Source organism: Sus scrofa, chromosome 8 (genome assembly GCF_054392235.1).
Source record: "Sus scrofa isolate SSC_HxYL_T2T_F1_AM1 chromosome 8, Sscrofa_HxYL_maternal_Yorkshire_Landrace_v2.0, whole genome shotgun sequence".
Taxonomy (NCBI): Eukaryota; Metazoa; Chordata; class Mammalia; order Artiodactyla; family Suidae; genus Sus; species Sus scrofa.
In genome coordinates this window covers 124,126,746-124,140,000 of record NC_139390.1, presented here as the reverse complement: position 1 = coordinate 124,140,000, position 13,255 = coordinate 124,126,746, and the positions used below count along the sequence as shown (strand labels likewise).

Sequence of the window (13,255 nt, the reverse complement as noted above, 5' to 3'; positions counted from 1 at the left end):
CCATTAATATCAATATTCCTTAGGGTGTTACAGGAGAATTTGTTAAGGGAGATTTAGAGTGTTAAAAACTCATCTGAACTAAAAACAAAAACCACAATATATTGAGCTGAATTATAATTTTTAACAATCAAAAACAGATTTTAGTGTGAATCTTTGCTTATGTAAAAATAGATGCCTCCTCACTTTAGTACTTGCATGCAGTCCCAGTTTACTGTTAAAATGTTTTCTAAGAATTAATTTTTATGTTGACTGGTGGTACTAAAAATAAATTTTAAGTTGACTACTGGTACTGGAAAATAACTTTTCCTTAAAAAAACAATGTTATATATTTTGGTTAGTTTAACCCACATATTCTTTTAACTCGGAATATGTCAACAAATATTGCAATAATATTATTAAATTGTACTACTGGTTATTAAACAAATAGAAAACTAGGGAAAGAATTATTTTATCTTATTTACGACCACTGCACCTTGAGCAAAGCATGGAAATGATCAGTAAAATATAGAAAGTAAGAATATACTCTCTAGAATTAGGTTTTCTGGGTTCAAATCCTGACTATCATTCAATAGACTAGGCAGTTACTTAACCCATCTAATGACTGTTTCTTCATCTGCCAAAGGAAAACTAACAATAGTGCCTTTATCATGTGGTTGTCAGCATTCAAATGGCTAATCTATTTAAAGTACCTAAATCAAGTGCCTGGCATGTAACAAGCACAATAAATGCTAGTTGCTTTTATAGAGCTATTGCAAGTGTTATTCATTTTACCAGTGATCATGATTAGGTTTATTTTTGACTTAAGAATAGAAGAAAGTAAGTGCAGATTAGAATTGCATATTTATGAGCATTAGGTACCAGATACTTTAATACATACATTATCTTTATTTGCCCTTATCAAAAAAATCCGTAAAAAATAATATTTTAATATTTTATAAATGAGAAAATGGGCAGAAGATTGGCTAAGGGTGGCTGACAGTTCTTTTCAGTTCAATGTAATGGAAAGAATGGCCGTTTTGCATTCTACAGGCCTGAATGGACGCCACTTGCCCTATTACCAGAAATATGTGTTTAGACACCTTTCACCTTCTCAGAGCTTCAGTTTCCTGATTTATTAAAATGGAAGAATTAATAGCCCTACCTCCTGGGCATATTCTGAAGGTTCACACAGTCAGTGTATGAGAATGCATATTGTGTAATACAAATAATATTCAGATATAAAGTACCATTCTGAAAGCTGGCCCTTTGAGCTAATTCTCTCAAAGGACTCAACTATAAAAACTTTTGTCCAGGGTTCAAGTCCAAGTTCTGTCACTTAGTAATTTTGTACATTTGAGACTCAGTTTCATTTTTCTGTAAAATGGAAAAATTCTAGAAGTTATTTACAAACTGTGACTCACTATAAAATGTTGGTCCATATTATGTTTAAAAAGAAAAAAGGCCTATTTTATATTCTACCTCTTTACTTTTCTACCACATGGCGCTTTCCGATCTCCACAACACTAGCAAATATATTCACAGTATGGTGCCTAAAGTACCGTTTACTGAGTACCGTTCTATTTGCCAGGTACATTTTAAAGTATTTAGCATGTACTGAAACCAAATGATTTTATGGAATTTTATATATAAAAATAAACAAGTAAGAATAGCTAAGAAAATCCTGGGAAAAAAAGGAATAGGAGTTCCCTGGTGGCTCAATGGGTTAAGTTCTAACATTGTCACTCCTGTTTCTCTGGTTATGGTTATGGCACTGGTTCAGTCCCTGGCCTGGAACTTTGGCATGCCATGGGCTTGGCCAAAAAAAAAAAAAAAAGAAGAAGAAATATGGATGGCAAGCTTCCCTGTCAGATATTAAACTACATTCTAAAGCTTGGTGAATTAACCATTGTGGTGATAATGCATGAACAGCCAGATAGAACAGCATGTAAACTAAGTCTCAAACACATTGGAGAATTTAGAATATGATAATTGTGACATTTTAAGTTAATGTTGAAAAAGAGGAATTACTCATTAAATGGTCATAGGTACAGTAGGAAATCACCAAGAAAATAAAACTGGGATCTCATCCCACAACTTATAAAAATAAACTTCAGGTAGGTCTAAGTTGTAAATAGAAAACACATTATGAAACTACTGGAAGAGCTTGATTCAATCTAATCTATCCACATAAAGAGTGATTTTTAAAATTGACAATTGATACTATTCTCACATGCAAGCCCATGTTCTGAAGTATTGAGAATTGTAAGATAGTGGTCTATTTTCATTCTTTTGCATGTAGTTATCCAGTTTTTCCCAATACTATTTATTGGAGATACTGTCCTTTGTATATTCTTGGCTCTTTTGCTGTAAATTAGTTGGCCATTTATGTGTGGGTTTATTTCTGGGCTCGCTATTCTGTTTCATTGATCAATGTATTTGTTTTTATGCCAATACCATACTATAATTATGTCAGATTATATTATAGCTTCATAACAACAATTTAAAATTGAGAAGTGTGGTTCCTTCAGCATTGTTTTACTTTTCTCAAGAGTTCTTTGGCTATTTAGGGTTTTTTGTGATTTCATATAAATTTTGGGATTATTTGCCTTATCTCTGTGAAAAATGCTATTAGAATATTGATAGGAATTGCACTGAATCGATAGATTGCTTTGGGTAGTAAAAACATTTTAACAATATTAATTCTTCCAGTACATGAGCACAAAACATCTTTCTGTTTGTGTCTTTTTCAGTTTCTTTCATCATGGTATTATAGTTTTCAGTGGAGAGGTCTTTCACCTCCTTGGTTAAGTTTATTCCTAGATATTTAATTCTTTTTGATGCAATCGTAAATGGTATTCTTTCCTAATTTCTCTTTCTAATAGTTAGCTATTAGTGTATAGAAATGGGATAGATTTCTGTGTGTTTGTGTTGTAATACCTGTTATTGATTTTATATGCAAAGTTTAATTTTCCTTTTAGAAATCCATGATGCATAAACCTGATTGCAGTCTTCCCTGCACCCACAATTACTGAATGAGAAATATTAGTGGATAATCCATCTAGAAATCTTTTCAAGTGATTACCAAGCACTCAAGGGCTGCATATATTTCCTCCTAAAGTGCTATCCTTTCTTATCTTTTTCAAAGGGGGGGAAAAAAAAACTTCCACTTTTTAAGTACTACTAGCAAAACAGAAAGGAACATACAGGAGCTTTTCTAGTATTTTTGAAATAATTCCTATCCACTGCCACTGATAAAGAGCAGGGAGAAAATTTAATCAAAGCAAATAGGATTTTCAGTCAATGCAAACTCAGGTATAGGAGGTATTCCTGACTGCAGGTTGTATCCCAGGTAGAATAGAAATTAGAGAGTGGGACCAAAGAAATTAGTTGTCTTTACATGTCACTGTTTCAGTTAGAAATATTTTATGGGAGTTCCCATTATGGTTCAGAAATTAAGCCTTGCCTTGCTCAGTGGGTTAAGGATCCAGCCTTGCCGTGAGCTGTGGTGTAGGTTGCAGACATGGCTCAGATCCAGTGTTGCTGTGGTGTGGTGTAGGCCTGAAGGTACAGCTCCAATTTGACCCCTAGCCTGGGAATCTCCATATGCCATGGGTGTGGCCCTAAAAAAAATTTCATCTGTATCTGTCATAAATTTTAGGTGTTTTTTTAACTTTGATTTTAGTTCCTTTCCTTTAAGACAACGAGGCTTTAAAATGCCCAACTGGATAGATATTTATCATGTCCTGATGGGTTAAAATATTTATATAATTTCATAATAAAAAAAGCAGATATGTTCTAATGATGTCCATCAGCCAAAATACAAATTTTTCTGAAAATATCTGTACGAATAATACTTTAGGCCATTCTGGAAACTGATTTTATCCTTAATGTAACTTACCTTAAGTATAAATCTTGATAAAATCTTATAGCTATCTTAAATACAGATTCTTGATTAATTAAAATAAGTAAAATGAGAATCAGAATTAAATGATCTGGAAATGAGTTCTACATTGAGTTTTAAACTGCATTTGATTTTAATCAGATTTTTTAAAAGAAAGAATAATATTTATTTGCAATATAAACAAAATCCTGTTTCTGGTTCAGGATGTATATCTATATCTAATCAAATCTATCTGTCTGTCTGTCTGTCTGTCTGCTTATCTATCTATCTATCTATCTATCTATCTATCTATCTATCTATCTACCTGAATGTAGGGTCACAAATTTTCCTTCATAAGATAATAAAGCAAAAATAAAAAGTCTTTCTGTAAGGAAGTGACTGTGCTTTAAAATTGTTGAAGTGTTTTTTAAGGGAAGTGTCCATGTAGTTGAAAGAACTACTCCAACTGTGTAGAACTACTTCCAACTACAGTGGTTGGAAGCTTAGAGAAGATGAAAAACGTGCCATAATTTACACAAGTGCTGAGTAAATTACATGAAACAGTACCTTTCTTTTAGCCTTTAGCTGCTCATGGTACTTGTCACAGGTGTCCCCTGGGATCTCCGCTCCCCACAGAGTGATTCCAACGATGGTGTATGTGATACCCATGACAAGCAATGGGAAACAGTACACCAGTATAATAACAATAATATGGTAACTGTAAGAAGTAAGAAAAACAAATGCTGAAGAGCATATTAGAATGAAATAGTAAGACTTTGAATATGTTCTATTTTAAATTATAATTGAATACATGCCAAAGATTATTTCCACATTTTCTCCAAGTCTTCATTTTACAAAGCCATCAAAATATTGTACTATTGTCACCTATAACCATCCAGATGCTACCAGGTGATCTTTGTCAATCTATGTTTCAAATGAAATATATACGAAAATTATAGCTGAACTGCAGTGCTCTTTTAAACTACACATGTTTCCTCTGACCTAGAAGTTGTTCAAGTCAAATGCCTTTCCTCTGCTTGGTAACTGCTGAGCTAACCTAATTAAATATATAATTAAGAGGAAAAGAGATAGGAGAGAATAAACTGATCAACTGACATATTTTCTCCTGTGTAAAACTATTCTGTATTTCTTGCAACATCAGTCATGTTTGAAATAAATTGTTTCTCATATTTGAAATAAGTTATTTTGCATTCATTGAAAAAATGTAAACAGATACTCTGAGTCACATTGGATCAACAAGCTATTTGACTGTGATTTTGGAAATCAGGTAAAGACATTTGCAGGTGTTCTCATGTTGTTCAGTTGGTTAAAGATCCTGCATTGTCCCTACAGTGGCTCAGGTTGCTGCTGTTGCAGAGGTTCAATCCCTGCCCTGGGAAGTTCTATATGAACATTTACATGAATTTTTCGAAAATCATGTGACATTTGATTGCATCATTATTGGTAAATAACATATGGATGTATTAGTCATACCAAAATCATGATACTATAAATTATCAACTTTAATTCTGGAATTTCATAGCTTTCAATCAAAATTATAAGGATGTGATTAGGGAGGAATAAGAAGGGCAACCAATAACATAATAGCCAAATTAGAGTTTGTATTAACTTGTGTGGCTTCCACTGTCTTAGGAACACTTTAAAGTAATTAAAGAGTTTGCTATGCTGTCTTCTCAATCTCTGTGTTTTTTTGTAAAGTGAATCTTAAAACTCTTTGCTATCTTATACCTGGTAGCTTTTAAAGTATTAATTTAAAGTTAGTGGGAAATTGAGTCAGTGAACAAATAATTTTATTATGATTAATTTTATTTTGTTATTATACAACTAAGATGCATTAATAATATGTAATGGATAGCATGTAGTCCTCAGTTTAATACCTGCTGCCTGCTTTTCCTTCAGTAAATACTTACTAATGTTTTTCCTTAAAAATCTGGACTCTTAGTAGGGCCGTTTCATTAAATGGCTCTTTCAAAGATGACTGTTACAGTAGCATAATTTATTATTTTTAAAGGAAAAAACATATCACTAAATATAATCTTATTGAAATAAAATTTAAATAGAATAAAAATTGCAAACAATTGCACAATTACGTTTAATTTTTTTTCATTTGCTTTTCTTAAGGTAGGTCCGAACAGTGAAATACCAAGTTCTATCATATATCATTCCCATTTCCTTTCAAATCTAGTGCTTAAGTTTCTTTAATGCTAAAACAAAGGAACACAACCAAGAACCCACCAAGACTTCCCTCCCTTCAGCTGGACTTCTTAAAAGAGCAGTCCACAGTTTTGGGTTTCAGTTCCTCCCTTCTCATTCATTTCTCAATTGATACAGCTTCACTTTGCTTTGCATTTTCATTTCCGGTGATCTTATCACCTACTCCAGACACTCTCCAGATCCACCCTATATATAGGTCATCACATTTTTCCAATTAGAAACCTTTTTAACTTATACAAACTAATTGACCGTATCATATTGTGGTATTTTTATATGTCTCCTCTTCCCAAGTTATGTGTGAGCCCTTGAGAGAAATGTGTATGTCTTATCTGCTTAATTGTTGCTTCCAACTTATAGTTCCTTAAGTGTTCAATACATTTAATTGATAAATGTAGTAGAGAATTAACTTACGTGAAGTGTTGTTTGGGACCTTCTGGCCATTGCACATAGCAAAGAGTACGGCCTGGCATGACTTTGATTTTGGAGTAAAGACACTGAGGGAAGGCAAGTAGAAATGCTAGAATCCAGATACCTCCAATGACAATCTTGGTTGCTGTGGCAGAGAGTCTGGGTTTCAAGGGATCAATAATGGCCATATACCTGTATGAAAACAAACAAAACCGTTTTGTTGGCTCTCTTGTCAGCAGAGTTTAAAATGAATTTCAAAGGAGTTTCAAGGGCCAAGTTTATCACTCTTCTGGTAAGCAAATTGATAAAAATTTTGCTTGTATAGAGGCAGCATTGAATAATTATGGCATAGTCTTAGGAATAAGATCAAGATTCAAGTCCTATTCTGTCACTTATTTAGCCTTTTTGAACCTCATCTTCATTATTTTTGAAATAGAAATAAGAACAGGCCTATCTTAGTGGTGAAGTCAAGATCAATAGGAGTAATATAAGTGAAAGATATTGATTGTTTGATGCTGTGCCTGACATTATGAGAACTCTTAAATGTCTGCTGAATGGAATTGGAAAGGTGTGTAGTAAGTGCTTAAAAATATGAATTCTATACCCTAAATCTCTACTTTTCTTCTGTGTGTTTAACTTTTTTAGAAGAAAATTCTAGAGAACTAGTATGGATAATATCTACATGATTGACAAAGATAAGGAGTCCCCAGGAAGGATATTGTCAATATATCCATTCAGAAAAATCCGGAGACAAGTTCAGGATTTAGATAAGGATGAATAAATAGAGTTTGATTGAGGCTATGCTTTCTTAGTACCTCCAAAATTGAATTCATACATATAAATATTCATAGTGTATATCTTATAACTATGTATAATAGAATTGTTATAGTAAAATATGTTTAATGTTCTAAAAATATATTTACATATGATTTTAGAGTTCAACTTTTTGAGAAATTAGAAACTCTTGAATATGATAACAGAAGTCAGGCTTTATTCACTTGGGAATTAGAAACAGTATGCCTGGAAGAATCAAGTTCCAGTTTTAAATTGGATAATATGGCTAATTACAAAATTATGGCTAATATTCAGATTAGAAAATAACATTAAATGAATTATTTATATTTTGGCATATCTGTTAATAAAATACATGATTTAAATTATATTATTTTTACTGTTAGCCATTTTGTTTTTCTCAAATATGTTTTTATTTGGAATTTTCAAAGGCAACACTTTCATCAAAGAATGAGTATTATGTAAGCCAAAAACATTTAATCTTATGAATAGGTATTTCAAAATAAGGATAATTCATGAATTTGTTTACTGCTCTTCACTTTTGTAAGTGTTAGGCAGAATTAGATCTTCAGTAGATATATTGGAATTTATATACTATTCATAATATTAACTTTAGTTATAATTTATTTAAAGGAAGTATTATTGTTATTATATATGACAGCTAATAGGCAAAAGTGAATGCTAGCTATGAAAAAATAATTCTAAAATAGTACCTTGATTTAGGGAAATAAAGTAAAACAAACAAAAAATAAAATGCGCATGTGTGAAACTGAAAACTGTTTAAGGTTCACCTTTCATGCTTTTGTTGGTAAAGTTAGTATTAGCAACATATACTGATTGCTAAGTATGACCAGACAATTTATTACACACAATACATATATAGATATATATACTTAATATCCAGAAAACTTGAATAACAAATAATAATATTACCTCTAATTTATAGAAAAGAAAACTGAGGCTCAAAGTTTAAGTAAATTGTTTAAAGTGTCCCATATAGTTAGAACTGGAATTCTAAGCCAGTTCTTCCAATCCTCAAACTCTATATAGGTACAGATTATAGCTTTGAATATAACTATTCATGTATGGAATTACTGAAGATAAAGAAAAATATGTATAAAGTAGATGCCTACCAAGGAATCAGAGGTTGCATTTTTGTCTCTAAATCCAAAAGCATTTATGTGCAAAAGCAAAGATGAAAGTCAAACATATAAAGGCAATAATTGTGGTTGGTCATTTCTGTCTACTGATGTGGAATATAAGTCACCATAGCATTTCTCTTATTATATTGAACTGTTGCTTTATGGTATTTCCAGAGTTAGACACAGTACTTAGTACAATAAATTTTGTTGTACTAAACTGTGTATTTCTTCTATCATAATCTTTTGCTTGCCCTGGAAATTTGTAATTGTAATTTCAATGTTTAGATAGTTGACTTTTTTGAGACTAAAGTGAGAAACTGAGTAACATGAGTAAGTTTAGAGTCCTATACAGCTACGACAGCACAGAAAATTGAAAATAAACTGCAAATTTTATATCGATTTTTTTCTGCTAATTATTTCAATGTTAGAGAAATTATTTCCTGACAGGTAGAATATTGCTTTATTTGAATTGTATGGCAACAATAAATTTATGTTCTCATTGACTAGCACTTTATTGGAAGGGTGGGCCCTAATTAAGTATAAGATATACAGAAGAAATGTAGAAACAGAGAAACATACAGAGCATGGCACTTGGGAATGGATGCCAGAGTCTGCCCCAATCCACCAGAAGCTAAGAAGAGGCAAGGCAGAATTTATTCACCGGTTTCAAATGGTGCATGGCCCTTGCCAACACCTTAAATTCAGACTTTAGCTTCCAGAAAAGTGTGACATACATTTCTGTTAAGCCCCTCAGTTGTGCTACTTTTTTACAGTAGCCCTGGGAAACCAATTTGATGCGTAAGGATGGGAGCAACATCGTGCACTTGAGGAACTAAAGGCTAATGTAATTGAAACGTTGGAAATGAAGAGGGAAAGCCAGTTGAGACAAAGTTGTAGTGCAGGTCATAGAATTCCTCTGGAAAGTAATTGAGGTGATTCAGTCAGGAGAGAGAGTAATCAGATTTTAGTCTGGAAAATGGATTGAAGGAGGGAAATGGACTTAAGTTACCTCATTTTTGTTTTCGTTTTGGTGAGAGATGATTACTGCTTGGAATTGAGCATTACCACTGGGAACTAAATTATGTTAATGATTGAGGAAAATAAATGTTGAAATTGGAGTTTGCTTGTGGTGCAACACGGGTTAAGGATCCAGCATTGTCACTGTAGCAGCTCAGGTTGCTGCTGTGGCATAGCTTTGATCCCTGGCCCAGGAACTTCCATGTGCTTTGGGTGCAGGAAAAAAAAAAAAAAAAAAAAAAAAGATTGACGTAGAAAGGGAAACCTAGTAGAATTTCCACACACTGCTGAAGACCAATTTGAAACTGGTAATTGGGAATTCACTGTTGCATTAATATTTCCTATTCTGTGACTCTCTCCAGGAATAATAATTTGCCCAACAATAAGTATGAAGAAAATGAATCCTCAGGGTAATGCATATAAACACCCTTTGGACTTTGAGAAGAAATGATCCAATCCAAGATATAATCTCACTCCTTTAAAGAAATATATATCTTTGATATGATCACATTAGATTTTCCTAGGTATTTGAGCTTCTCTCTACCATTCTCCACACACCAACAGAATAGATAGTAGATCTGCACTGAAAATGGAAATTATCCAGGTCAGATAATAAGTTCATGTTTTCCACATGCTGGTTTCCTTGCTGGAATGATTTTTCTATTGTCTGTATGCTATTTTATGACTGAAAAACTTCCACCCATCCTTTAATTTTCACTCAGGTTATAGAGCAATCCCTATGGATTCTTTCCCTCTCTCTGTCTAGAATTTTTACATCTTCAGTGCTGCAACAGCATTGTGCTCATATTTTGGTTTTAGCTCACTGTAGCTGTGATTTATTTTCTGTGTTCTGTAGCATCTAACAAGGTATTATAGTAGTCAACATGACTGTTGAATAGTGATTGCAAATGGTTGTTGAATATTTGGACAGATGGATGAGTGAATAATTGTTTACAAATGGAAACTTCAGTGTGTACACAATTTTTAAAAAAGAATAGTTTTTTAACTTTTAAAAATAGAAATAATAAACATAACATAGAGTATGATTATGAGGTAAAAATGACATTAAATAACACACTGTACACAGGGAGACTTAGATAAAATCAGGCATAGTAGACACTCAACCTTAAACACTTTAAACTATGTTGAATAAAATGAAATTAACATGAGACCAAAAAAGCTTTTGTGGTGAGCTTGAGACAAAAACAAATAAAAATAACTATTTAATCTGGTTCTTAGCTAGAGTGGAACGAAAAATAAGTTCATGTCAAAACTCTGATATAAGTATTAAAAAAAACACTTTGATATTGTCCTAGCTCTTCAACAGAAACTCTTCCATCAAGGTAGTGCAGTATAGGTTATTTCTCTTTCAAATCTCTCCTTTTAAAACAATTTCCTGTATGAAGAGTAGTAAGGTCTTCTGTGCAACACCAGTTGGAGCAATTAGTGGTCTATGCTTCAGTGATTAAATAGAAATGTCCAGTGTTATCCTTGGAGACTCTGTAAGTTCTTTGGGTGCACTAGGAGTTAATTTCCTTCACTTTCATTTTAATATGAACCTGAACCATATTAAACTTCTTTCTGAGGTGGCCTGTGGCAATTCCACTCTATTGTCCTTAAAGTCAGAGAAATGATGGTGTCCATCAAGCAGAGGCATTCCAAAAGTTTGGCTATTTAAGTTGCGATGATGTAAATGCTTACTTGACTGTTCAAATGGAAGAAATAATGTAATAGATGACCTCCAAAGTAGGACGATAATATACTCTTGAATATATACTTGGATAATAAATATATTCATAGCATCTAGGATAGTGATAGCATATATTTGGCACCCAATACATATTTATTGTATGACTAAATTAGTGAGTGAATGGAGGCACTTTAAAAAATTTGTTTTCCTATCATTTTCTATCACTAAATAATTTGTGCTCAAATTACCTTAATGGGATATCATTAAAATGTAACTAAAGAGAAAAATCAGATATTAAAAAGACGAGCAATAGCAACAATAACAACTATAAAAGAAGAAAGAAAAATACGAAGTATTCAAATTGAACAGAAATACTGTCTTTATTACTTACAGAAGTAATACTGTTTTTATTAGAAGAAGAAATGATTTTCCATTTTGAAAATCCTAAGGTATCTGAAATACCCAAAACCCATTAGAATTCTTAAATAAGTTCAGCAAGGTCACAGGATACAAGTTCAATCAACTATATTTCTAAATACTAGTTATGAACAAATTTGAAAATGAACTTCATTATTTATTTATTTGTGTATTTATTTATTTATTATTGTTATTTTCCCTGACACACTTTTTCCCCCCACTGTACAGCATGGGGACCCAGTTACATATACATGTATACGTACTTTTTCCTCCCATTGTCATGCTCCGTTGTAAGTATGTAGACATAGTTCTCAGTGCTACACAGCAGAATCTCACTGTTAATCCATTCCTAAAGCAATAGTTTGCATCTGTTAACCCCAAGCTCCCAATCCCCCCCACTCCCTCCCCCTCTTTCATAAACTCTATTCAGCAGCATCAAAAAGAATAACATTTGGAGTTCCCATCGTGGCTCAGTGGTTAACGAATCTGACTAGGAACCATGGGGTTGCGGGTTCGATCCCTGGCCTTGCTCAGTGGGTTAAGACTCCGGCGTTGCCATGAGCTGTGGTGTAGGTTGCAGACGCGGCTCAGATCCTGCATTGCTGTGGCTGTGGCGTAGGCCGACAGCTACAGCTCTGATTAGACCCCTAGCCTGGGAATCTCCACATGCCGTGGGAGCGGCCCAAGAAATGGCACTAAGACAAAAAAAAAATTAATAAAATGTAACAAATATAGGAATAAATTTATAAAAGAATTGAGAGTATACATTTAAAATTACAAAGCATTTTTGAAAGAAATTAAAGAAAACCTCAATAAATAAAGAGAGAGTCTATGTCCATGGATTGGAAGACTCAATATTGTTACGCTGACAGTGCTTTATAAATTGATTGTTAAGATTCAGCACAATCCTTATAAAATTCCTATTCTAATTCCAGAATTTAAAAACTGATCCTAAAAATAATTTGGAAGTGCAAATGGTCTAGAATGGTCAAAACTTTTGTAAAATTAAAATAAAGTTGAAGAACTTATACTTCAGTATTTCAAAATTTATCACAGTGCTACAGTAATCAAGATAGTGTAATACTGGCATAAAAATAGACATATAGATCAATGAAATAAAAATATCAAGAGTCCAGAAATACTTATATTTATGTTCAATTGATTTATGATGAATGTGCCAAGGCAATTCAGGGGGAGTAAATTGTAGTCTTTTCAATAACAGTGATATGATAATTAGCTATCCACACACAAAAAGATGAATTATACTGTTATCTCACATCACATACAAAGATAACTTCCAAATAGGTCACATATAAATATGAGATCTAAAACTGTAAAAATATCAGAAAAAAATAGAACTGAATCTTCACACTACAAAGGCACAGACAATAAAGAATAAAATGATATTGTAGTCCTTTAAAATTAAAAATTTTTGCTTTTCAAATATACCATGAAGAAAGTAAAAAGACAAACCACAAAGAGAAAATATTTGCAAATAATATGTCTAATAAATGACTTGCAATAAAAAAACCCCACAACTCTCACAATTTAATGTCATATAAGCCAATTAAACAAAGAAAACAATTTGAAATCTCTGCAAAAGACTACATATGATTTAGATGATTCCATTTATATCAATCTCTAGGAAAGTCAAATCTACAGCAGGAGAAAATACCTTAGTGATTATTTAGGGCT

At 32.6% G+C, this 13,255-nt stretch overlaps 1 protein-coding gene and 1 long non-coding RNA gene across 19 annotated transcripts in view; one reads left to right on the top strand and one right to left on the bottom strand.

Annotated features, from left to right (window-relative positions):
• Positions 1–13,255, top strand: part of LOC106507803 (uncharacterized) — a 638,301-nt gene that overhangs the window by 197,929 nt on the left and 427,117 nt on the right. The gene's annotated exons all lie outside the window — the stretch shown is intronic.
• The window catches only part of TACR3 (tachykinin receptor 3), a 59,771-nt gene that overhangs the window by 28,685 nt on the left and 17,831 nt on the right, over positions 1–13,255 (bottom strand). For all 3 annotated transcript variants that reach the window (XM_003482466.5, XM_084973298.1, XM_084973297.1), the window contains exons 2-3: positions 6,506–6,694; positions 4,427–4,577 (exon numbers count right to left, since the gene is read on the bottom strand). In XM_003482466.5, the coding sequence (XP_003482514.3) occupies positions 4,427–4,577; positions 6,506–6,694 (340 nt within the window). The remainder of the gene's footprint in view (positions 1–4,426; positions 4,578–6,505; positions 6,695–13,255) is intronic.